A 22,993-nucleotide genomic window follows, 5' to 3' on the forward strand; every position below is an offset into this window, starting at 1 on the left:
AAAAAGAAGAGATGGAAAAAGTGCAAGAAGAAATAGACATACAACGAAGACGAAAAGAATAGCATGGAACACTAGACGAGATACCCTTCTCCTCCTTTCTTCGTCGTCTTCTCTTCTCTCTTCACTAGTTCCTTTAGTTCTCTTCTCTAACGCACTCTCGTCCCTCCCTTTGCTTTCCGCAAACCATGGAATCGCTCGAAATTATTCTCCCCTAACTCTCTCTCGACTTATATACGGTGAAGTTTCAACCTTCTATATCCCCCTCTTCCTGACTCTTTCTGTGTATCAATATTCTCTTATTCTACATCACACGATAGCACATATAGAAACTAACCGTTTCTCGGCTTATATAGGGAGACGTTTCGACCTTGTGTGAATCTCCCTCTTGTTCGTTCTTTTTGTTTCTCACTATCCTTATTTCCTATTCTCCATCCTACTGTATAAGATAGAGAGAGTGTAAGAGAGGCAAGAGAGAGACTCCTAGATTTCGCCAAGAATGTGAAGAATCGCATGCACCATTCTCGCATAGCCTTCCCTTCTGCGGTATCCATTTCTACCTCTTCATATTGCTAAAAAGAAACCGTTGTAGAGAAGCATCGAGCTATACCTAGATAGATCATAACAGTTTTTCTATCGCTTTCCTTTTCTTTTTCTCTTCTCCTATAGAAATCCCTCTCTCTATCTTCAATCTTTCTCTTGAAGCGAGCGTTCATCTTCTTCGTTCGCCCTTCATCTTACACGCTTCTGTATGTGTCCTTGGCTCCATAGCGCATTTTTCGCTAGCAATTCTAAGGCAGACTCTATACACATCATACAGGCAACAATACACAGAAAGAAGACACACAAGAGAAGAGCAGACGAAGAAGACATGAGATGCAGGAGAAAAGAAAAGAGAGGGGAAAAGAGAGGGGAAAAGTGAGGAAAAGGAAGTGTTTTTCTTTCTTTCTTTCTCTAGGTATGGATGTACGTATGTATGGCGGAATGGTGAAAGGAATACTCTCTCTCTTCAGACACACTGGTCTCTCAACCCCTTCGAATTCTTCTTATATATGCCTGCGTAGAAAGAAGATGCAAAACAAGGAGGCAGGACGTACATCATGTATATATATATATGAATATATATAGATATACACGTTACAGCCACATGCACACGTGTTTCGATCATCCACACGGTCAATTCGGCACGCACTGTCCTAGCCGCACAACTTTCCTCTATCTGTAGCACGACGGCATCCATACCTTTTGCAACCTATCCATATATCTAGAGAGAGAAAAAGAGATCTTCTGATCTATACACACGGATAAAAAGAGATGTGAATATCTATCTATCTGTCTTCAATCTCTCTTCAAAGTAAACACACGTCGATCCATGAACCCATCTATACATTCTCGTCATATATAGATATCTATGTATATATTCAGATCTATATAGAAAAATACGATGAGAAAGTATAGATGGATTTATGTACTTCCGTGTGTTTATTCTGAAGATAGATTAAAGAGAGATAGATAGATTTCTGAATCTCTAGTTATCCGTGTGTATAGATCCGAGTATATCGTTTTCTCCCTATTTTGAAACTGCACCATACGCTTGATGCCTCAGGCACACACAGGCAGAGACTGTCCCTCTCAAGCCCAACGAAGAAAAGCTCGAAGGCACAGACGAAAACGTAGTGAGAAGTCTATCCATCTATCCTCCCTTTCTTCCTTCCTTTCATCAAGAAGAAAAGAAAAGTTGGAGAAACAAGAGATCGATTCTCCCCTCTTGTAAGGATTGTGTCGATCCAGAAATGGGTTATTAGGTAGTTGGATAGATACAGAGATAGACAGAGAAAGATCAAAGTAAAGATTCTCTCCCTCTCTTTTTCGAAACACGGTAACGCCACATAGAAGCGGATGAAGAGAGAATGGCCGGTAGAAATCCACCTTTTTCTTGAGAGAAATCTTTTCACTCTTCTTCTTTCTCTTCTTCTTTGTTCTTCTCGCTCTTCTCTTCTTTTGTCGAAGATTTCATCTTACCTTGTTCCAGATTGAAGAAGTCGAGGATCGCTTCGTCGATTCTCCGGGCTGTCTGCTCCCGCTGATCCACGCCGCCCATCAATCTCTGAGCTTCTTCACACTGGAGTTGAAGGCCAAGAAAAAGAAGAAAGAAAGAAAGAAAGGAGAAAGAGTGAAGCTTCTATTGCGTCCTTCTTCTGCCCTTTCTTCTTTGAGATCAACACGCCCGAGGGGGTAGGACGTCTACTACTACTACTATACCACTACTACTACTACTACTGAAGAACTTAGTAGAGACAGAGAAGCAGAGACATAGAGAGAGATAGACGGCGCGGAGAAAGATCAAGGATAGAAAGACTTCTAACAGAAGGATAGATAGATTGATAAGGGATAGACCGATAAATAGACAGGTTGATAGGCAGAGACAACTGTATAGGTGTTTCTACACGAATGAGGTAAGCCTTCTTCTTCTACTTCTGTGGCTCTTTTTGCCTTTGTGGCTCTTTTTGCCTTTCTTTCTCGCTTACCTTAAGATCACTGAAGGCAAGGAGAGCCATAGCCTCTTCAAGCTTAGGCAGTAGGCCAGGCTGCCATCCCACAAAAGAAAAGAAGGAGAGAAAGAAGAAGAAGAAAATATCAACTCCAGAGCTCTTAAGAAGAAGATCAAGAGTAAGAAATAAGAAACAGATGGAAGAGATTTGAAGACATAGATAAATAGAGAGATAGATAGATGGACAGATAGATAGATAGGTAGATACCTGCAGTGTGCTAAGAACCCATCGCTTACTAGTGAGTTTCTATCTCTCCTCCTTCCTAAGAGATGCCAGGTGAGAATGCATGCACAAAATCATCTCTAAAATAGATATAAAGACCGACTGCTTACTGTCTGTCTGGTAATTAATACGTTCTTCCTCTCGTTATATTCTTGAAAGAAAAGAAGGAGAAAAGCACCAGAAGACCCGCGTACGTCTTTAGCCAACCAGGTGTATATACACTAGATTGCGAATCTCTGCGTGTCTTTTGAAAAAGAGAGATTGATGGATAACTAAGAGATTGGACTTGAGTGGTAATCCACGCTCCTGCATGAATATGACGCCGGAATATAATCTTTCTCTCTCTCTTTCTGTTTTCTCCCTGGAAATGAAGGCTGTTGTTCCCAGGAGTCTTCTCTTCGTGGCAAGCACTCCAAAGAAGTCTGAAATCCGAGGAAAGCGGCTTATACTCGGAGAATTCCTTGCTATCTGATTCTTACATGCTGCTTGATACATGGAGCCAATTCAGACTGTGCAAAGTCAATCGCTGCACATGTATCTCCCTGTATCGAGACATAGAGAGAGAGAAAACAAGACAATATGAAGGAAGAATAGATCAAACATACAATGCCTCTACTTCACATGTTAGAGAAAGAAAAAGGTACATACCTCTCTCTATATCTCATGATGATGAGGAAGCACAAAGACAATCCTTATCTATCTATCTACCCGTCTTTGACCTATCTATCTATCTATCTGTGGACAGGAGACGCAGAAGGGAGAGATAGAGAGACAGCGGGAGAGAGAGAAGTAAGGAGACAGAGAACGGAAAGTTTGTACGAAGGAAAGAAAGAACAAAGAGAGAGCGAGAAAGGAGAACCCTGGTCATTATGACACGCAGCCTCTTCACATACATGCAACCGATCAGCATGTGTGTATGGATGGTCTATATATATTCATGGGTAGATATAGGTACATATAAGGATTCATTGGTACAGGAGCACCCCCCTGAGAAAAAGTGAGTGTATATCAGGATGCATGCACGATCATGAAGACAAGCTGCGGTTTCCTTTGATCCAGTGTACATACACCGTAGAATGAGAGAGAGAGCCAAAAAGGAGAGAGAAAAAGACCTTACGGATTCAATGAGAGAAAGAAGCTGCTGCTGTCTAAGAAGGAAATTCACCTCTGGGTTTAACGTGAGGATCTACACACCAAGAGAAAAAAGAGAAAGAAGAAAAGCAAGAAGAAGAAGAAGGAAAAAAGTGACTCTATACAGGTGGTTTTCTTCTCTAAGAAACGAACTTACCTGAGAAGGAGAAAAGACAGAGAGCGAGAAAGAAAAGAACCTCCATTACTTCTTCCTTGGCTGTTCTTTTCTTGTTTCTCCTTCTATAGTCGTAATCGACTCTTCACTGATGTAGGCGATCAGATACAGACTAAACAGAGACCGAGATAGACCTCCTCCCAGGCCTACATCCCGAGTATAAAATACCAAGTCTTTCCCCTCCAATAGCAAACAACGAATAGAAACCCCCAATACAGACATACATACGTATTCGTATCTACATACATACATACGCATACATACTCCTAGGGACAGATAGACATACATACGTGCACGCGAAGGTATCTAGAGAGAGAAACTAGAGTACATGATTGGGTCGGGGGCTGCTCACTTCTGATCAAGACAGAGTGGTGTCTATACATACACGGAGAGGAGAGATGGGGCTTAGCACTAAAGAAAGATAACTGTCTTCACGCAAGATACAAGGGACTCGTACCGCTCGTTTCGTACATCCCTTATGACATGCATAGAAGCGTGAAACAAAGAAGCATACAGAGATCAGATAGGAATTCTCAGTAGATATGTCCATATAGAAAAGAAAGAGATGTACGGACGTAGTTAGTCTACAGAGAGAGCTGTTGCTTGGAACTACGGCCAATCGGCAGTGATTCGATTAGTATAAGAAGATCGATCGTCCGAAATACACTGTAGACATGCTTCGACACTTCCTTTCCCTGGAAAAAACCAGTGACAGGTGTACCTACACCTGGTGAACCGACCAAGGATAGATGGACTGTACTGAAGTTCCTAAAGAAAATCGATACTCAACAAGATGCAGGAACAATTCCACATAGAGATATCCACCTATCTCTCTTTTCTCTCTCTCTTTCTCTCCCCTTCTTTCTCTTGTGAAACGAACGTGAAGAGGAGATAGAGAGAGACAAGAGAGAAATCTCTTACATCAGGATGAACTTCATTTATAAGAGAGATAGCTTCTTGCATGCGACCTTCGAGCACTGCCTCTCTTATCTGTGAACGGCGAGCAATTGACGCTAATGGCATATCCGCTGTAATACATGGATAGAACATGAAAAGAGAGAAATTGAGAATGGAAAAAAGAAGAAAGAAGACCGAAAAGAAGTGGAGAGAAGAAAGCGATATAGACTCTCTCACTCTTCACGTCTTTCTATTCTCGTAGACACCTCTGAAGGTTCCCTGAAGGGGGACAACGAGAGAGGAAAGCGAAGACGCTTGGTCAGCAAGAAGAAAGAATGCTATACGCCAGCTCTCCATGTACTCTCTTAGCGGCAGGAGAGAAAACGGCAGATATAGATCTGCGCCACCTGATCTAACTAAGTTATATCATGAGGAGCGACTTCTCATACAAGAGATCTGTCACTATCAATGACTTTTTAGACCTATAACTGTAGGGTCGACTGTCCATACATACGTCAACCCCCTTCTTTTCCTTCTTCCTTTCCATGATCTTCTTGATCCTCCGAGAATTAAGATAAAGAGGGATCTGTCAGTAAGAAAGAAAAAGTAGATAGAAGCCGAAAGGGGCGAGCAACCCCGTTTCATGGACTCTCTCTTTCTCTCTTACGTTCTAATCCTGTTTCTCTAGAGAATTCTTCAGCAGATGCTTGGAAACCATGAACGGTAAAGAAGTTCAAGATGAGACGATGGAGGTCGTGTTCGTACACCTCAACTTCGCTCATGCGATCTATCCAGTTCCTACTAAGAGGAAAGAGAGAGAGAGAGCGTGGAAGGAGAGAGAAGATCAGAAGAGGTAAACAAGAGAGTGAAGAAAAAGAAGAAACAGGAGAGAAAAAGAGAGTAAAGTATTCAAGGCTGTTCTGTCCTTCTGTCGCGAGAAAGAAGAGAGATGAGAGACATCTTGTTGCAAAGATATCTGTGAATGCGGAAGGGCGGTAACGAAAGTGTCGAAGGAGAGAATAAGGAAATAAGAAAGAAACAGAAGGGAAGAAAGAGAGAAAGACGGGGAAGTCTTAGAAAGTATGCGAAGAGAGACAGGGGAGCAGGAGGAGAAGAGGAGAACTATAAGATGATATGGCTGATCAACCGAGTCGATCTCAACGGAGAGAGATGACAGAAGATCGCTAGAGAGATGGAGTATGAGGTTCGGAAGAAAAGAAAGAGAAGGAGAACGAGATACAGAAAGAGAAAGAGCTAGCTGGAAGAGAAAAGACACAGAAGAGATAAAGAAAAGTTCCATTCAAAAAGTAGTAGAAAGACCATTGTAGCTCTAGACTCTTGGACTGAGAGGAAGTATTTGAAAACAATAGGCAAGTGAAATTCGTCACTGCCCAGAGACACACACATACACTAGAGATCATGAAGAAAACCTACGTCTTTGGCCTCCTCTTGGGGTATCTATCCTTCTGATGTGAAGCTGTTGAAGAGAAGATAGGAGGAATCCACTTCTCAAGACATATCAAGCTAGCATAGCGCACTCCTTAATAGTAGAGCACTGAAGTGATCTCCTTCGAGAGGGGAGGGTGTCGGGGTACGTACGAGGTAAAGGGATGTTGGGCCCCACTTCTACTATCAGCTGTATGTACAAGATGTTGCCTATCTAGAGTACTTGGAGAATTCCCTTGATGCGGTAAGCTTTAGAGGTAACGACCGAAACCGAGTCGCACTCGAAAGGCCGTCTAGGGAAGAAGAGAGTAGATCAGAACGACTTACCGACTGCATTCTGTGAGGAGTTGCAACTGTTGGTGATCATCGCCTTCCTCTCCATCTTCCCCAGCTGAGAAGAAGCGAAAGGAAGGTAAATTACCAAAGAGAGCCGACAATCCTGCTGTACTGGTTATCCCAGGTGTATTGGCAGGTCCTCCCCCTACTACCGGTGATGTTCCGCTGTTGCCTCCTGCACGCATGCTTCCTGTTCCAGTAGAAGAAAGACCTCCTCTCTGTGCTGAAGAAGAAACGGCCGCCGCCATGTCCCTTCTTCCTCCGGAAGAAAGAGAAGAGAAATGTCTAGGAGAGACGCATGAAAAACTAGAGGAGATAGCGACGAGTAGAAAGAGGTAAGTGGAATGGAGAGAGTGGGCGGGAAATATACCAGAAGGACAGTGATGTGGCAACACGGGGGAGAATGCTACTTTAGTGAAGAGTGAGATAAAGAACGGATGAAGCAAAGAATAGAGACAAGAGAAGAAAGACAGGAGATAGAGTAAGAAGGAAGGGTGCATAAAAAGCTGAGACTATGAGACAAGCAAGAAAGGTGTATGGGAGAAAGAAGAGACACGGAGTCGATTGGAAGACTGACAGGAAAAGGAGAGATCGAGCACGGGGGGGTAGATCTGTAGTGAGAAGAAAGCCGATATTATCGAGGAGAAAGAGACCGAATGAAGAAGCCACCGAGTACGGTTATACGCAGAAAGGACAAGGAAAGGGTTGTTTTGAGAAAAGGAGATCCTAGGCCTTCGGCTCCGTTGAAGCAGAGCACACCTTGGTGATCGAGAGCACAAGAGCCAATTCAGTCCAGTCCGACATACGGAGAGAGAGCTAAGGTAATCGCCATGTTAGTCCAATAGACGCGGTGGCAACACACCTAATCGAGACATGAGTAAGAGACAGCTCCACAGCGGTAAAGGAGGAGCCAATAGCTGTAAACATCAGATGAAAAGCTCAAAAGTAGGAAGCAAGAGACATCGCAGTACACGAGTATAAGGCGTTGTTGGGGTGTAGGTACACCAGAACAAACCGTCCGGTCGACTCATAAGAGACTACGTGGCGGGAAGCCATGTCGAAATCCCGGGGTTCTCCGCTAGGAAGCACGAGACACTGACACTCGTTGACTGCATATGAATAGGTTAAGGCCCCTAAACACACTGTACATATGAAAGCGATAAACCGTACAGAGCTGGCGCCTCCACTTTTAGTTCGCTAAAACTCTTAGAGAAAGAAGTCACCCGGAGAGCCTGCATGTCAGCCGCCCGTCGCGTGGTGTTGTCTGTTCTTGTTTCTCGGCGCATGCGCAAATTTGACTCAAACCGCTTAGAGAACGAAGTGTACTAAACTCGGTGGTAGAAACGCTATGAAATTCATGTCCTTTCCTTTCATTATAATAGAAGAGAACAGAGAAGATTCGGATCAATTTCCACTTCGGTAGTAACCTTTGGCATACAAACTCTTCTTGCGCGTGGCAGGCGTCGGTGTTTCGGCAGTGTCTATGTTTCGGCATGGGTCCAGGTTTATCGTTGGCACACCGCAAGGTTAAGACCCTCTTCACTTCTTACCAGCCGTCGGGCCTCTGCATGTGGGAGGCGTGTTACGTGCACACTACGAATCCTCAGCTGAGAGATGTTGCTCTGACTCATCGATCGATATTGAAATGGACGGTGTGCCAGCGATGACGCAAGCTAGCCGCCCTGGGCCGGGGTGTCCTCACTCCAAACGCCGATTAACCGTGACTATTGAGCGCAACTGCAAGCAAAAGGAGCCTTCAGATGTTGTCTGCCTGAAGGACAGCTTTCTCTTTTGACGATAGACTTGCCCTCAAGCGCGCGGCTGCTCTGATTTGAGCTTGTCAGGGAAGCAAAATCAGTGCCACACTGGTTGTTTCTTTCATTCGTGTGCATACTTTTCCTTGTGCGGTCATGGTAGGATGACGTTTTCCTGACGATAGTTTCCGGGACACCATATTCGCTCAGTCCCTTAGGCTTGGTGCACCTCGAGTGCGCGACCGTCTCACACATCTGACGCTTTGCCTTCCAAGCTTTCGAGATGTCAACCGTAGATTGCGCGGGGGCTTCTACCCGGCCGGCATGGACCGAGGCATGACTGCGTGCTCGTCCGAGATAGTATAGTGGCTAGTATTTCCGCCTGTCACGCGGAAGACCCGGGTTCAATTCCCGGTCTCGGAGCTTTTTCCTCTTTCTGGCGCTAGTCTTTTCTTGAGGGCGGAACTGACAGAAAGACGAGACTCCAAAGGCGCAATAGGTGTACCTTCCAGGTCCGCCTAAGAATCTGTTACCTCAAGTCCATCCTCTTCTATTCCGCACGCAGATGTGTTACGCTTGCGACGACGGCTCAACATGTGGTCGGGGAACTCCTCGGCGCGGCAGGTACCGCTAAGCCTTCCAGTTCATCAGCGCATCCTGACGACGGCCACATGCTTACCCGAGAACACCATACAATAACAGGCACATTTTCGAGCACGAAGAAATGCCGACAGCTGCGGAGTTGGTCCTGACAATGCTCATGAACGCTACGGACGGACTGACACCAAGCGATGTCTCCCTACGCAAGTGGGATTAACAATCTTGCTCCCTACCAGGAGGCTGGCGTTTTCTTGCAACGGTCGATGACCAAGTATTCTGTGCGCCACTGCCTGGGGGGCAGCAAAATGAGCCATCTTAGTCAACCGACACACAATGGTCACAATCCCATCAAAGTTCCCCTCCATAACTGGAAGTCCGGCGACTTTATTCATGCTCAGAGACATCGGTAGACTCGTTTCCTCGGAGCACAGGATTTCAATAGAATAATTCTCCTCGAAGGTTCCCATCAATCTACATCGGCGACTCGCATCATCTTGGAGTCCGTCACAGGTGACGGTCAACGGTGAGTCCTTGACTGTCTTGTTGGACTAACGTCACTGACAGCAAATCACTGGCATGCGTCATATACAGCGCACTGAAGACAAGGGCAGATCACTAACAAGCTAGACTGATATATCAAGGGAGCACTGCGCTCGCGCACTGAATCCAGACTCCACTTTATCTCCCGTTGGGGTTCTCCACATAGACACTCACATTACCCGCATGTGGCGTCCGAGGACCCTTGTGAATCACGCCCCTAACTCGGGCCGGACTCTGGACAGAGTCTCTGAGATACGCCGGGGTCGTTGCTGCAGATCGCTCCTGGAATGACGTATAAGACAACCTTTGTAGAACACCCTGTAACAACACAGTCATGACTGAACAAGGAAACGAAAAGAGTGGGAAGTACTCAAACCCCTAGAAGAGACCAAGCAGACTCCAGCACTACACCCCACGTACAAACAATTTCAACAGAATATGTAAGCTTCATCGCACCCCAACCGCGAAAGCAAGCTAGATAAGGCAGAGCGGGGAAACGTCCGTTCGTCTGAAAGTTGTTTCAGCATCCGAGAAACGGTTGTCTCGCGGGCGTACCTAAAGATCGTTGCACAGATTCACAAGAGGGGTTCCAATGATTGAATCAAGGTTCTCCAGGAATAGCGCCATATCTTCAACGTCGTCACCAGACCCTTCAGCATACATTCAAGAACGCGACAGATAGACGAGGTAGAGAGAAAAAGGACGGCTGTTTGTTCTTTCCGTTCTCTGCTGCGGGAGGCTGACGTTTCCTTTCGCCATCAGTGACAGTCGTCTGCACGGCTGTCCGTTCCGGTGTTGGCGGAGACGGCAAGAAGATAGTTCTTGAAACAAATACCTGGTCGTCTCCCTTAGTCACTAGAGCCCGTCTGTTGTACATCCGGACTAGGCATCACGGATGGATCGCTTCCTACGCAAATGTAGGGCAAACGCCGAGGCTGAGAGTCGTGACTGTAATACCGCTTTTCATGTGTATGGTTTTCTTGTCCGGAGTTATACCATAGAGAGAAGGCAACGCTGAACATACCTACTGCGGCACGTCTGTGTTCTCCGGAGAACCGCACGCCTAACGGAAAAGACGTAAGGAGATGCCCAGAAATGTAGACTCGTCGTACGGGAAGTGCCTCTTTCGTGGAAGAACGCAGGGCCTTTTTTTGTTAGTAAGAGAGAGAGCTCACTGTCAGAAAAAGCTACGAAAACAGAGAGACTTCTCCTCTCAGCTGTTATCTGGGAACCAAGGTTGTCTGTTCTGCTGACGGCGGTCGGCGCCGCGAAGAGGTGTTTCAACGAGAAGTAAATAGGCTCCTTGCTTACAACGCTTGCGGTTTTCATCCGACAACAGTGGAAAGAATACTGCATTTACGTTCCTAACCAGTTGTAGGCTTGCCTAGACCACAATCTTATTCCTTTTATCGTGCCATTGCTCAATAGACAGCAGACAGGATTCCTGAGGCCGAAAGAGTCGTAGCGCAGGCATCGGATGTCGTCTTTTATGGAGGTTCTCCACGGTGCAAACGAAGCAGCTTCGTTCCCCTGCTAACTTCAAAATCTTCAGTGTCCAAAGGTTTACCTGAACCATAGGTGTCAGAGAGAGAGTCGACTGTATCCGCGCGAGCTTCGCAGTTGCCACGCTGACAATGCAGTTCTTACAGCGTCTCAGCCTCCTCCTTGTTTTCGCCGGTTTCTCTTCCCTCTCTTCACGTCCACTACGTGAGAACATCCGGAAACCCCGGACTTTCGTTTTTGCGTCTGCCGAGACAACGAGAATGCGACCGATGCTCGCGGCGCCTTTCGCTAGAACAGCTGTAGAAGAGATTGTGTGTGCACTCAAGGTCTTTGTAGTGACCTCCATCCTTATAGAAGACATCTCCACGTCTCAGTGTCAGTACTAGAGAGTAATTAACAACTAGGAGATAAGGAAAGAGTCGCTGCAGACGGCGGTTTTACCTGATCAAGGATTTGTCCCCTCTGTCACTGGAGCTAAGCGAGGGGGAGGCACTTGGGAGATATTCGGAACAAGCAAAGAGGAGACAGCGTACCATTCGATTAGCCTAAACAACCTTTACGCAAGTCAGGACAATCTAGATACATAAGGGGCGTAGTACATAGACTTATGTATGTATATGTGTCTCTGTAGATATGTGTGTGTCTCTCTCTCCCTCTATCTGTATGAACATATATACACGTATAGAGAGAGAGACTTAGAGCAGTAGCATTCCTGTTCTGTGTAGAGGAGCACCGGTTTATAGATTCCCCCACTGAATACAAGTGAAGATAAACAGAGTAGATAGGTCTCTCAGCCTCTTCTTTTCAGGAGAATTTCTTGACATTGCTTCATTTTTGAAAAGATTCTTCATTACAGAGGGGTTCTGAAAGATGCACAAGGTCCCGCTTTCTATTCTTTCACCCTCCAACAGGTCTTTCTTTTAGATAGAAATTGCGACTTTAAGCTGAGGCACAACAACCTCATTCCCTTCTCCATCGACAGCTAGTATATCGATGACTAGCCATTTCAGTCGACTCCTACTACCACTACTCTTCCAGTCAAGTCTCGTCTCTTCTCGTTCTTCTTCTACTTCTTCTTCTCGTCTCTTGTCTCTTCGACCATTCAAGTTCAGTTCACCCTCTTTATCCCCACCTGTCTTCTGATGATAGCAAACGTCTTTTAGAATCTCAAGTAAAGGTTTTCTTTTCTCCCTCTCCCTTTCTCTTTCCTTCTCTTCTTCTTGTTTCTCCCAATCAGAAGTGATCCTTTCAAGATGTACTGGAGACACAGAAGCAGAGACAGCCCCTGAAGGAGACGAAGCAGACGAAAATACAAACTGTCTCGTCGCCGTCGCGGTATCAGCAGATAGAGAGAGAGAATCACTAGAGGAAGAAAGAAAGGGTCGGATGGACATTGAAGAAGAAGAGGATTGATTAGGAGAAAGAGAAGAATAAGGAGAAGACGACCTCTCCTCATAAGTTGTCGTTGGTATAGATGGCCCTTTGTGATCTCCTGAATCCGATTCTTCCCCAGTAGGGGTTGATCCCCCTTCACGAGGGCTAAAAAGGCGTGAGTTGCCTTGGTAAGAGTCGTAGAGGAGCAGGTCCTTTCCTTCTTCTTCTTCTATTGTATAGAGAACGGCATCTTCACATGTCAAGGAGATAACCTCTACACCTAGAGCGTCGTTGATGAGGGCAACTAATCCTTTCACTGTTATGAAGCGTAACGCCAAGTCTCCATCTTCCTCTTCGACTTCTTCTCTCCTCTCTCCTTTTTTATCTCTACAGAAGGTTATGACCTTCTTTTCCTTGTCCTCCTGCCTACCACGAATCTCTGGAACACTCATATAGTCATCTCCTCGCTCTCCAGGCTTTCTTATCGTCATAACTCCTTCATCTCCACCTTCTTCTTCTCCTTCTATAGTGAAGCTTCTATTCATCTTTTCCACTCCTACCTTTTCTTTATCTGTCACTCCACCCTTCGTCTCTAAGTCTCTCTCCCTCATGAACATCCTGTCCTTTCTTCTCCTAGCAATTTGTTCCTCTTCAACGAGGCATAAGCGAAGGAAGTCCCATGGAGAGAAGACCCGACCTTGAAGCAGACCCCCAGGAATCACCGCAGTAGGAGGAGGTAGTGGGGCTGCATGCGTTAAAAATGGAGAGCTCAGATTGAAGAACGAGGAACGAAGACGTGCGCGTAACTTATCACGTCTTGCAGCTGTCAAAGGCAAGGTATTTCTCCAGCTCCTTTTAGACTGTTTTATCACACCATAGTACGTCATCTCCTTCTCTTCATTTCTTCCTCTTCTTCTCTTTCTCTCTATCAGATCTTCATTCTCTAAGTCGTCTTCTATCGTCAAATACGGTCTAAACCGAGAGGAAGAGATACAAACATGGGGCAGGTCCACACTTCTTCTTGTTCCTCTTTCTTCTTTCTCCTCTCTGTCTTCCTCGCCAACCCTCTCTACGCCATCCTTGTTTCTCGTGTCCTTCTCTTGATCTCGCTTTCTATCATCTTCATCTTCCCCTTTATGCGCTTCCGATTCTATGACACTGGAGAGGCCTCTCTCAGGATGAGAATGAGAAGCCTCGTGAAGCCCAAGAGAAGAAACCTGTGAATGAGCGGTATCGTATCCCCTCTGATCTTCTACGCTACTTGTAGCCCGACGTTCATCATCTCCCCCTCTTTCTTTCTTAGGACTCTCCCAGCTAGTCACTCTCCTCCTCTCATTCGTTTCTCTTAACCTTTCCAGATCGTTCTCTACTACTCTCTCGTCCATTCTTCCTCGTCTTGATCTATTTCTAGGAGACCTCCTCTCTCTTTCTTTAATAGCTATAGCTTCTTCTTCTCCTTCGTCTTCTCTCAAGACATTCGCTTGGATGAGGCGATAAACCTCGAGAGCAGCAAGGCCAGCTGCTACGGTAGTTGCTGTCGCTGTAGCAGGGACGATCCGTCCGCTGAGCTGTTGGATGGAGAGAATATCAGGGAGATTTTCAAAGCCGAAGCATCGCCCTCTGAGACGTGATGCGGAAGAGACAAACTGAAGGTGTACGGCGTTATCTTTATCATAAGACAAAGGAGACATGAGGGATTGAGAAAGAAGAAAAGAGGCTGAAGACGAAAATGGAGAGGATGGTGATGGGGAAGGAGAAGGAGAGAGAAAGGATGAGACAGTACTCGAGAGAGAAGAAGACGAAGAGAGAAAAGAAGAAGAGAGAGGTGGTGTCTGGGGGGGAGTTGTATGAGAAGATTGAGAACTGGGGGATGAAAGTTGAGAGAGGAGGTATACTAAGAGAGTTAAGACATGTTCTTTCTCTCTTCCTGTCTTTCTCTTTCTTTCTTCTTCTTGATCTTCGTTCTCTCTTCTGCTCTTTCTATCCTCATCATCGTTATCATACCTTCCAGTGGCTTCTCCCCACCTTCGCCTTAGGAGACTTAAGACACCTCTCACATTGTGTGAATGAAGATTACGATAGAGGGGATCAGCCTGATCTTCTTCGCCCCAAGACTTCTCCTCTTCTCTCGGCTTTCCTTTATCTTCTCGATAATTTTCTTCTCTCTCTTTGAGCATAGCTCCTGAGGACTGAGAATGACGAGAATGAACTTCCTTTCTTTCCTCATCTACTTCGTCTTCTTCTTTTTCCTTCATGCGTTTCAAACCATTTTCGCCTTCACTGCTTTCTACTTCTTTATGATATCTTTCATAAGAGTACTTCCTCTCATTCTTCCTATCTCGTTTTATGCACGAAGCCGTTGCCGTGGCCGTCATCTTTCTTTTCTCCCCCTGAGACACATCCCCGCTATCAGCTGTTTTCTTTATGTGTCCTTCTTTCACGTCTTTCTTATCTTCTTTTCTTCTTTGTGAAAACCGTTCATCCTGTCGAGTTGACGGCACAGAAGGGGGGAAGATCCAAGAAAATGAAGAGAAAGGATCTTGAAAGGCAAGCTGAGCCGCTTTAGAGAAAGAAGAGGCATGACGTGCTGTCTGTACACCCCGAAGCAATTCTCTAGCAAGCTGTAATAGGGCTTGGTCAACACTTTCCCCGGAGACGTCTCTGTGTTCTTCTCTTCTCTCTCTCTTCTCTTCCCTGTCACGCTGTTGAGTTATTTCCTTGTATGCTTCTTCTCTTTGTTTCTTCTCTTCAGATTCCATGATCTTCTCTTCAGGAGGACCTGCTGGTAGATTCCTTTTCTCCTTTGTATGCCAGATCCACTGAGGTAAACTATAGACTTTCGTTAGAAGCTTACATGTAGCTATTAAGAAAGTCAGCATCTCTTCATCTTCTTCAGAGAGACTAAGAGGCTGTGGAAGTTTCTTCGGCCTATGCATGACGCTTTCCTTCTCGCCTTCGGATAGAGGGGTAGAAGTATCGGTAGGGTTATCAGAATGGACCTCCGTAGTTGTCACTGTATCCTGCTCTAGAGCTTCTTTCTTACCTGCTTCCTTACTAGGTCTCCGTGTGGAAGCCGATTTTCTCTTATCTATGTTATCTGTCCATACATCATCATCTTCTTCTTCTAATGGAGAAAGGCTTTTCCCTTTTCTCTTGTCACTGAGAGAAGAAGATTCTAGAGAGTATCCTGAAGCTCTCTCAGCTTCTTCTCCTCTCTCTTCTATTCCCGGTGTAGTAGCGGATTTCCTCAGTCTATGGATATCTTCCACAAAGACCTCATGAAATATTCCTAAAGCTCTATCAAAAAGAAAGAGTCTGATTCTCTCTATTTTCTCGTCTACTTCACGATCAAAGCATTTCATCTTCCATTCGTCTGTATCCTCAGCTACTCTTTGTTCTTCCTTTCTCCTCTCACCATGGACTTTTTCTACTTCTCTCTTTCTCTCTCTTTCCTCTCTCTTCAAGTCGATGTCCCCTTCCTGTGCGTCTCTCAGCTTCTTCTTGATAGCCTCGGCAAGAGAGAGAAGGAGATGTCCATCAAGAGCACTTCGGAGAGTCTCTATCACAGCCGATAAGCCTTCCTCTCTAAGAAGCTTACTGACCGACGGCAAACGAGTGATCTCTTGGTATGATAATCTCGATAAGAAAGACTCATCCCTAAAATTCTTCCCTTCTTCTCCTTCTTCTTCTCCTTGTTCTTCTATCAGAAGCCCCATTCCTTTACTGCATTTGCTTCTTTTTCTTCTTGTCTCAGTTTTTGCTATCATTCTTTTCTCGTTCGTAGGCAGGTGCGATCGTAAGGAAGAGGTAGAGGATGGTGAAGGGGAGAAGAAAGAAGATTTCATCCGGTCTCTCTTAAAGAAGAAAGCAAGAGACGAGACACATGAGAGGGCTGCATAGACACGCAAAAAGAGACTTGAGAGAAGGGAAAGAAGCTTTTGAGTAGCAAAGTGATTAAGAAGAGGAGAGAAGAAATGTCTGTTGTCCTTGTTAAGAGAAAGGCTTCTAATTCGCTGAACGAGAGAAGGAGAAGAACGTTTCATCGTACACGAAGGAGAAGAAGAAGAAGGACTAGGGGACGTAGAAGTCGGTCTCTGTTTCGATACAGGATTTTCGCGCTCTTTTTCTTCTTTTCTTTCCTCTTGTTGAAATCTCCTCTGTATATCATGAAGACATCCTTCTACCTTATCTCTTTTCTCCATCTCTTCAGTTCTGTCGGAATCAGTCGACAGAAGAGTCGCTTCATTCTTTCTTTGTTCTTCTTTTTTTCTTTCTCCTTGTTCTTTGCCTTCTTCGGAAATCCCTTGAGTTATCTTTTCTTCATCGCGAAGGCGTCTCATTGCTTGAAAGAAGTCTCCAGACAGCATCGCTCTTGCTTTCGAAGGGAGACGTTCATATAGACGACTAAAGAGTAGAAGACTCCATTGTACGAGATGTACAGGGGCTGTGGGAAAGCCTCTAACAGAGCAGGTTGGCTGAGGAACGTCTTCGTGATCGTCACCACGAGGATCGGCTGTAGAGCCGTAGGATTCTGTCAGATGAGGGATAAGAGCTTGTGCATGACCTACGAGGGCACGCATACAGATGGAAAGAGAGGAGACCAACAGAAGCGAAAACAGGCGGGCATGTTAATCATCCACACGTACCCAATATGCATATGTAATTTAGACTCAGAATAAAAAACATGGAGGCAGAAATGTACTGAAGGAAGTCTACCATGAAGATACAGATAGAGTCTTCTCATCTAGGAGAAGTCAAATCTATCTATCTATCTATCCGTCAGTGCCTGGGATGTATGATTCATCCTGTCCAGTTCTCTCTGAGCTACGTAGTCTCGCATAAAGGACGGCAGTGCGGCTGAATGCATCATAGACAGGAATATCAATAGAAGAGCGGACGAACTCAGCTGGCAACCTACAAGGAAGAAGAAGACCAATCCCTTCTCCTTCATCCCCTCTAGACATCCTTCTGCGTCATGGCCGTCCCTCTGAGAATTCAAGCCTATACGGACACTAGCTGTGCGTGGTAGCCCATACCGGTAAGTGGAGTACAGTCGACTAATTCGATCTACTGGATCGCAGGTATCCCTACAAAGAAATTGCCTCCACATTCTTCTTTCCGTATACACATATGAATATATACATATATCTGTAGGAAAGATGATATATCTGTATGAAGACACGATGGTGCCTTCTCGTGATGTAGGATCTGTCTACGTATTGCTGCATGAATTTCTATGGAGAAGAGAAACCCTGAAACGCCCCGGAGTATAGCAGCATGTCCTCTACGTATAATTCGAGTAATGCGCGTATCACAGTAGTTCCATCCACTTAACTCCTGCCAGATTTTCTGCAAAGAGGCATACAATCCTTATGAATAATGATGACATAAACAGTAAGAAATGAACGGTTTCGCCCGCAGTGACTCTCAACACCGCAGGATTGTCTGGCTTGTTATCATACAAGTCTACGTAAAAACGTACAGTGTATGTACACCTCAGCAGAATGTAGAGAGGAAGACCCACGTGACATCCAGACTAGCAGACACATAGGCATATAACGTAGCGCTGAATGGGTAGGAATGATGAGAAAAGCTATTTAGTTTCTACAGACACACGACTTTCCTTCTTTCTTTCTTTCTTTGTTCTTACCTCTAAGCCCCAAGGTGCCAGCTTCAATGAGTGGCTTCTGATAGAGGAGACACTGAGAATCGAGATACATCCGAGCTGCTATGGTATCAAGGGCCATAACAATGAGATCTTGTTTCTTCCAGAAGGAGAAATCGAATTCATCTTCACTTTCTCTCCTCACAAAATCGCATATTGGATGAATGTTCATGCATGGATTGATCTTCTCAATCGAGCTAGCTGCGGCGATAGCTTTGTATCGATTCACATCGTCTTGAGAGAAAAGGAACTGTCGATTCAAATTTGAGCGCTCGACAATATCAGCATCGGCTAAAGTTAAACACCCTCCCCGGCGACTCTCTTCACCTCTATCACCGGAATCATAAGATGATGAAGAGGGAGATAAAAGAGAAGAAAAGAAACAGTTTGCTCTCTCTATTTCCCCTTCTCCTATCTTCTTCATTTTCGATTTCTCTTTCTCCTCCTTCTCCCCCTTGTTCTGCTTCTTCTTCTTCATCTCACCTCTCGCTTCTCTTCCTACTCCCCGTGTCATCATAGCAGAGACTGTCCTGGTAGGGCAGCTCCTCTTACAACTGACACCCATGAGAGCGAAATTCTTGAGTAGTTCACATCCTATAGCTCCTGCACCGACAAGAAAAACATTGAGAGCATTCAAGCGCTTCTGAACCTCAGAGCCTAACAGTCTCTCTTGGCCATACCATCGGTGGAAAAGACGATGAAATGTCTTCTTCTTCTTCTTCGTCTTCTCCCCCTCTCTTTCGAGGCTTCTTCTTCTTCTCCTTGCAAACACTTCTTTAGGAGTCCTGTCTGTATTAGGAAACATGCAGTGAACGGATGTCTCACGAGGTGGACGTGTGCCCGTCTGTCTCTTTCTCTGTTCCTCTTCCATGGACAGTGAGGTCTCTCTTTGGGGGAGAAGAAGATCTAGCGCATCGAAGTACAGAAACTGATGGATAGGCGTGAAGCGTCGACTGATAGCTTTAAGAGCTTCTTGAGCAGATAGACCACCTGAGCAGAAAGAGAGAAGAAGGAAGATCAGGAGAGAGGGAAGAAAGACCTTCGTATTGGTGTAGATTCATGTTTCAAGAGGGAGAGAGAGAGAGACGGGAAGGAAGAGACAGGAGAGAGATAGAAAAAGAGAGAGGGAAGGAAGACGACTAAAGAGGCATGAAAGTTTTATGAGTATCTTATCTAATGAGAAAATCTTACCAGTCAAAAGTACCCATGTTCACGGATGGTACTTATACATATCTGTATGTATTCATAGATATGTATGTCTATAGAGAGAGATAGACATAGATACACACCACAAATATAGACAGACAGATGGACAGATACCTGTGAATCGCGGTGTACGAGGCTAGGCACATTTACGTGGGTTGGGGTGTGTGCTGCATGGGATGCGTTAGCACAGGCAGTCCCCGGTGCATGTGAATAATCTCGGGTAGATATAGACATGTTCGATAGAAGTATTCAGCGATACCCATGTATGTGACGATATAGCCGTACGAGGAGGAATGGTGACCAGAGAGCTACAGGAGAAGCTGATCTGAAGGAGTCATGTGAGAAGAAGAGAGAATGGTCTACGCCTTCCAAGCTGCGGGACCATGCGTTTAACTCTGTATTAGGGGAAGTATAACATCTTTACAGGTGATTAACTACCACCTACGTCTACTTCGCATCGCATATACGGATATGTCAACGGATCGTACGTCGTCGACGAAGGGATATACATACATGCACGTTAAACGTAGCGGCAACAGATACACGACATATACTCCCGACACACATCCATCTACACATACAATAGATAGCCATATGTGTTAAGAAATCTACATGCACATATATATATATATATCTATATATACGTATATGCATAACTAGAAATCGAAGGAGTAGTTCATGCCAACAGAGTACATGGAGTTTCTAGCAATGTTGTCTTGAAAGGGTAAGCAAAGAGTGAGATCTCCAGCCTCTTTCACACCGGACCCCTCCCATACTCTCGAAGGAGTCTTCAGTCAGAAAGAAAGGACTTTAGAGATCTTCTTCTGCTTTCCTTTTCTCTGCGCCTTACCCATAATAGACGAGATCGGTGCTAGCTGTCCCTTCGTGCTTCTATAGAGACACTGTGCTAACCTCCACACCTCTCTCTCCCTCGCATTTCTCAATGCGAAGACGTCTGCAGATCCTCTCTCTTGTTCCCCTTCTTTCGTTTCTCCTTTCTCACGGCTATTGTCTCTCATGACTGCTGTCTTAAGAAGGATGTCTTCTCTCCGTCGCCTCTCATTATAGGGAGGTGTTTTATCAGTAGACACATGAGTGGAACCATACGGACCAACTAAGGGGGATAGGATGTCAAAGCTAGACTGAAGAGATAGATAGTCGATGTCTCTATCTGTAGCCCGATGAGACGAAGAAGAAGGCATACAAGAGACAGGAGGAGCCCTCCCTAGAGAAGAACGATATAGCTTCACTGCGATCCTCGCTACTTCATTTGCTTCTCCTTCATTCAGTTCGTAGTCTTCGTGAGATGTTTGGAGACCTGCGGGGATGAGCTGAGGAGAAGAAGAAGGAAAGAATGATAAGGAGGAAGGCGAGGAACGAGAAAAGGACGAAAGAGAAGAAGAGGATGAAAGATACGATGACTGTCTCTTCTTGTGTTTGGCCACGTCAAGAGCAAGAAAGCACGCATGAAGCATACGACGATGCTTCACGTCTTCATCTTCTTCAGCAAGCGTCTCTACGTCCCCTGTATCGTTCCTCGTCCAGGTTCTTGCAGATCCCTTTCTCCGTCCTTTGATCAAGGTCTGGCGCAAGACTTCATCTAAGGGCTGGAAATGAAGAGAACACGGAGAAATGAGTCCACTCTCCGTGATACTTTCGTCTTCAGATATCATGCCTTCTTTTGTATCTTCTTGATCTCTAGAGAAGGAGGAACCTTCGCTCGCCAAGTTCTTTCTGTCCGAAAGTCCCTCATCTTCTTTCTTCTCCTCTGTTCTACATCCATCTCTTCGTCTCTCGTTCTTCTTGTCTTCTTCAGAGGGGGAAGGAGATGATGTAGATGAGAGAAAAGAGAGTCGAGCAGAAAGAGGCTTATCCATATGGTCATCGTTAGGACATGTGAAGGTATACCTCTCTCCTAGATCAACAAATAACCTCCCAGCTAGTCCTGTTGTCCAGACAGCTATTAGACACGGATGTCTAGAACTTCTTCTATCCCTCTTCCTATCACGCCAATTCGGTCGACAGCTAAATGCGTATGTCTTCGCCTCCTCAGACATCATCTTCTTAGATTCAGATGCCTTGCTACTTCCCCTATTCTCTTGGTTCTGATCAGCAGACACATTGTTGGACCTTCTCTCCTGTCTACGGAGGGAAGGCTCTCGAGTCTGTTTTTCCTCTCTGATTTGGTCTTTTTCATTCCTATCTTTCTTTAAGAGCTTCAGGATCTTCTCTCTCCTCTGCATGCGCTCCTGTCCTTTCAAGTTCTTCCCTTTCTCACGACTGTGTATGGATCTTCTCTGCGTCAGTGCGGCACTGTCCTTCTCTTTCTCATCCCCATAGTAATGACTCTCTGTGGGTAGTCTACGGCATAATAGGTTGATATAGACCACATCTTCGATAGGGCAATCAGAAAGAAGAATAGCATCAAAGTTAGCTAAAAGCTTCTTCAGCTCATCTTCCGAGAAGACTCTCCCACCTATTCTTACACTTCGTTCTTCACTCCTTCTACTCTCCGGATGATACTTGCCATCACCCTGCATATCTCCTACCTTCCTTCTTCCTTCCTCGAGATCCACACGCTCAGCACTAGGGGAAGATCTGAGAGAAGAGTCCTTCTGACTTGAACCACAGGGGAGAACAACAGAAGGCTGTCGCCCTAAGCCTTCTCTCTGGTGAGGAGGAGTATCTCGTAGAAGTTCTTCTTCATCTCTTTCTTCTTCTTCTTCCCCTCCATATGATTCATCTCCGCTTTCTCCTTTCTCGGATTCTTCTTTCTTTCTCTCTTCGGAAGTGTTCTCTTCTCTCTTGCTCATGCCATCCAATCTAGAAGGAAGGATCTCAAGGCAGGTATGAGGCATACACAGTTTCTGAAGAGAGAGATAAGCCAGTTCAGCACGTGTTGGGCTTCTCCTGGCCGATGGAAAGCCATCCATACTATCAGCGCTTTCGTTGATCTCTTCCGTGTTTGAGCTGTCGCCTCTTTGACTCTTATCTCCTCTACGCTTCTCATACAGTTTACTCTTCTTTACTTCTTCACTTGGCACTTCTTCTCCTTCTTTCTCGTTTCTAGCTTGATGACCTTCTTCTCTTCTCACTCGTCTCTCTTTCTTTTGTGCCTCTTCATCCACACCTGATCTGAGCATCTCTCTCTCCACCTCCATCCCTTCATCTGTTCTTTCCTTTCTTTTTTCCTCCTCCTGTGCTTCTTCTTCTTTGTCTGTATCATCATCATCTTCTTCTTCTCGTTCTCTTTTACCATATCCTCTATCTTTACGTGACTCTCGTATAGCAGGACAAGAGAGAGAGAAGTTCCTCTTTTTCTCTTCTTCAACTTCTTCTTGTTCTTTAGAAGCAGCGGGAGCATCATAGAGCTTTTCCTCATTATCTTCTCTTTCTACTCTTAGGGGTGAAGAAGTATACGAGGAAATGGCGAAGTTCGCGCTTCCTTCTTCTATAATGTTAGGAATCTCATCATCTAAGAGAGACACGTGACCTACTCCAGCAAGGAGAAGACACTTCGCAGCTTCGACACCTGGCCCTCTAAGACCAATAAGGAGGACCCGGGCTGTCGATACTCTTGACGCATGTTCTCTTC

At 45.3% G+C, this 22,993-nt stretch overlaps 3 protein-coding genes across 3 annotated transcripts in view; all 3 read right to left on the reverse strand.

Annotated features, from left to right (window-relative positions):
* CSUI_007642 (uncharacterized protein) overlaps positions 1 to 7,965 on the reverse strand; it is a gene marked incomplete at its 3' end in the record, with an annotated part of 8,158 nt that extends 193 nt beyond the window's left edge. The window contains exons 1-8 of the mRNA XM_068067787.1: positions 6,748 to 7,965; positions 5,642 to 5,775; positions 4,999 to 5,105; positions 3,889 to 3,957; positions 3,251 to 3,313; positions 2,526 to 2,585; positions 2,020 to 2,119; positions 739 to 800 (exon numbers count right to left, since the gene is read on the reverse strand). Coding sequence (XP_067920235.1) covers positions 739 to 800; positions 2,020 to 2,119; positions 2,526 to 2,585; positions 3,251 to 3,313; positions 3,889 to 3,957; positions 4,999 to 5,105; positions 5,642 to 5,775; positions 6,748 to 7,256 — 1,104 coding nt within the window. The remainder of the gene's footprint in view (positions 1 to 738; positions 801 to 2,019; positions 2,120 to 2,525; positions 2,586 to 3,250; positions 3,314 to 3,888; positions 3,958 to 4,998; positions 5,106 to 5,641; positions 5,776 to 6,747) is intronic.
* A 1,941-nt stretch (positions 7,966 to 9,906) lies between these two features.
* On the reverse strand, positions 9,907 to 10,395 carry CSUI_007643 (uncharacterized protein; the record flags this gene model as incomplete). The annotated part of the gene is made up of 1 exon (XM_068067788.1): positions 9,907 to 10,395. A coding segment is annotated over one exon (168 nt), but the record flags the coding sequence as incomplete, so codon positions are not given.
* A 1,163-nt stretch (positions 10,396 to 11,558) lies between these two features.
* On the reverse strand, positions 11,559 to 22,982 carry CSUI_007644 (uncharacterized protein; the record flags this gene model as incomplete). Its single annotated transcript, XM_068067789.1, has 3 exons — positions 11,559 to 17,091; positions 18,178 to 19,182; positions 20,249 to 22,982. Coding segments are annotated over 3 exons (8,757 nt in total), but the record flags the coding sequence as incomplete, so codon positions are not given.
* Between the last annotated feature and the right edge of the window lie 11 nt (positions 22,983 to 22,993).

This window comes from Cystoisospora suis (genome assembly GCF_002600585.1).
Source record: "Cystoisospora suis strain Wien I chromosome Unknown contig_4099, whole genome shotgun sequence".
Classification (NCBI taxonomy): domain Eukaryota; phylum Apicomplexa; class Conoidasida; order Eucoccidiorida; family Sarcocystidae; genus Cystoisospora; species Cystoisospora suis.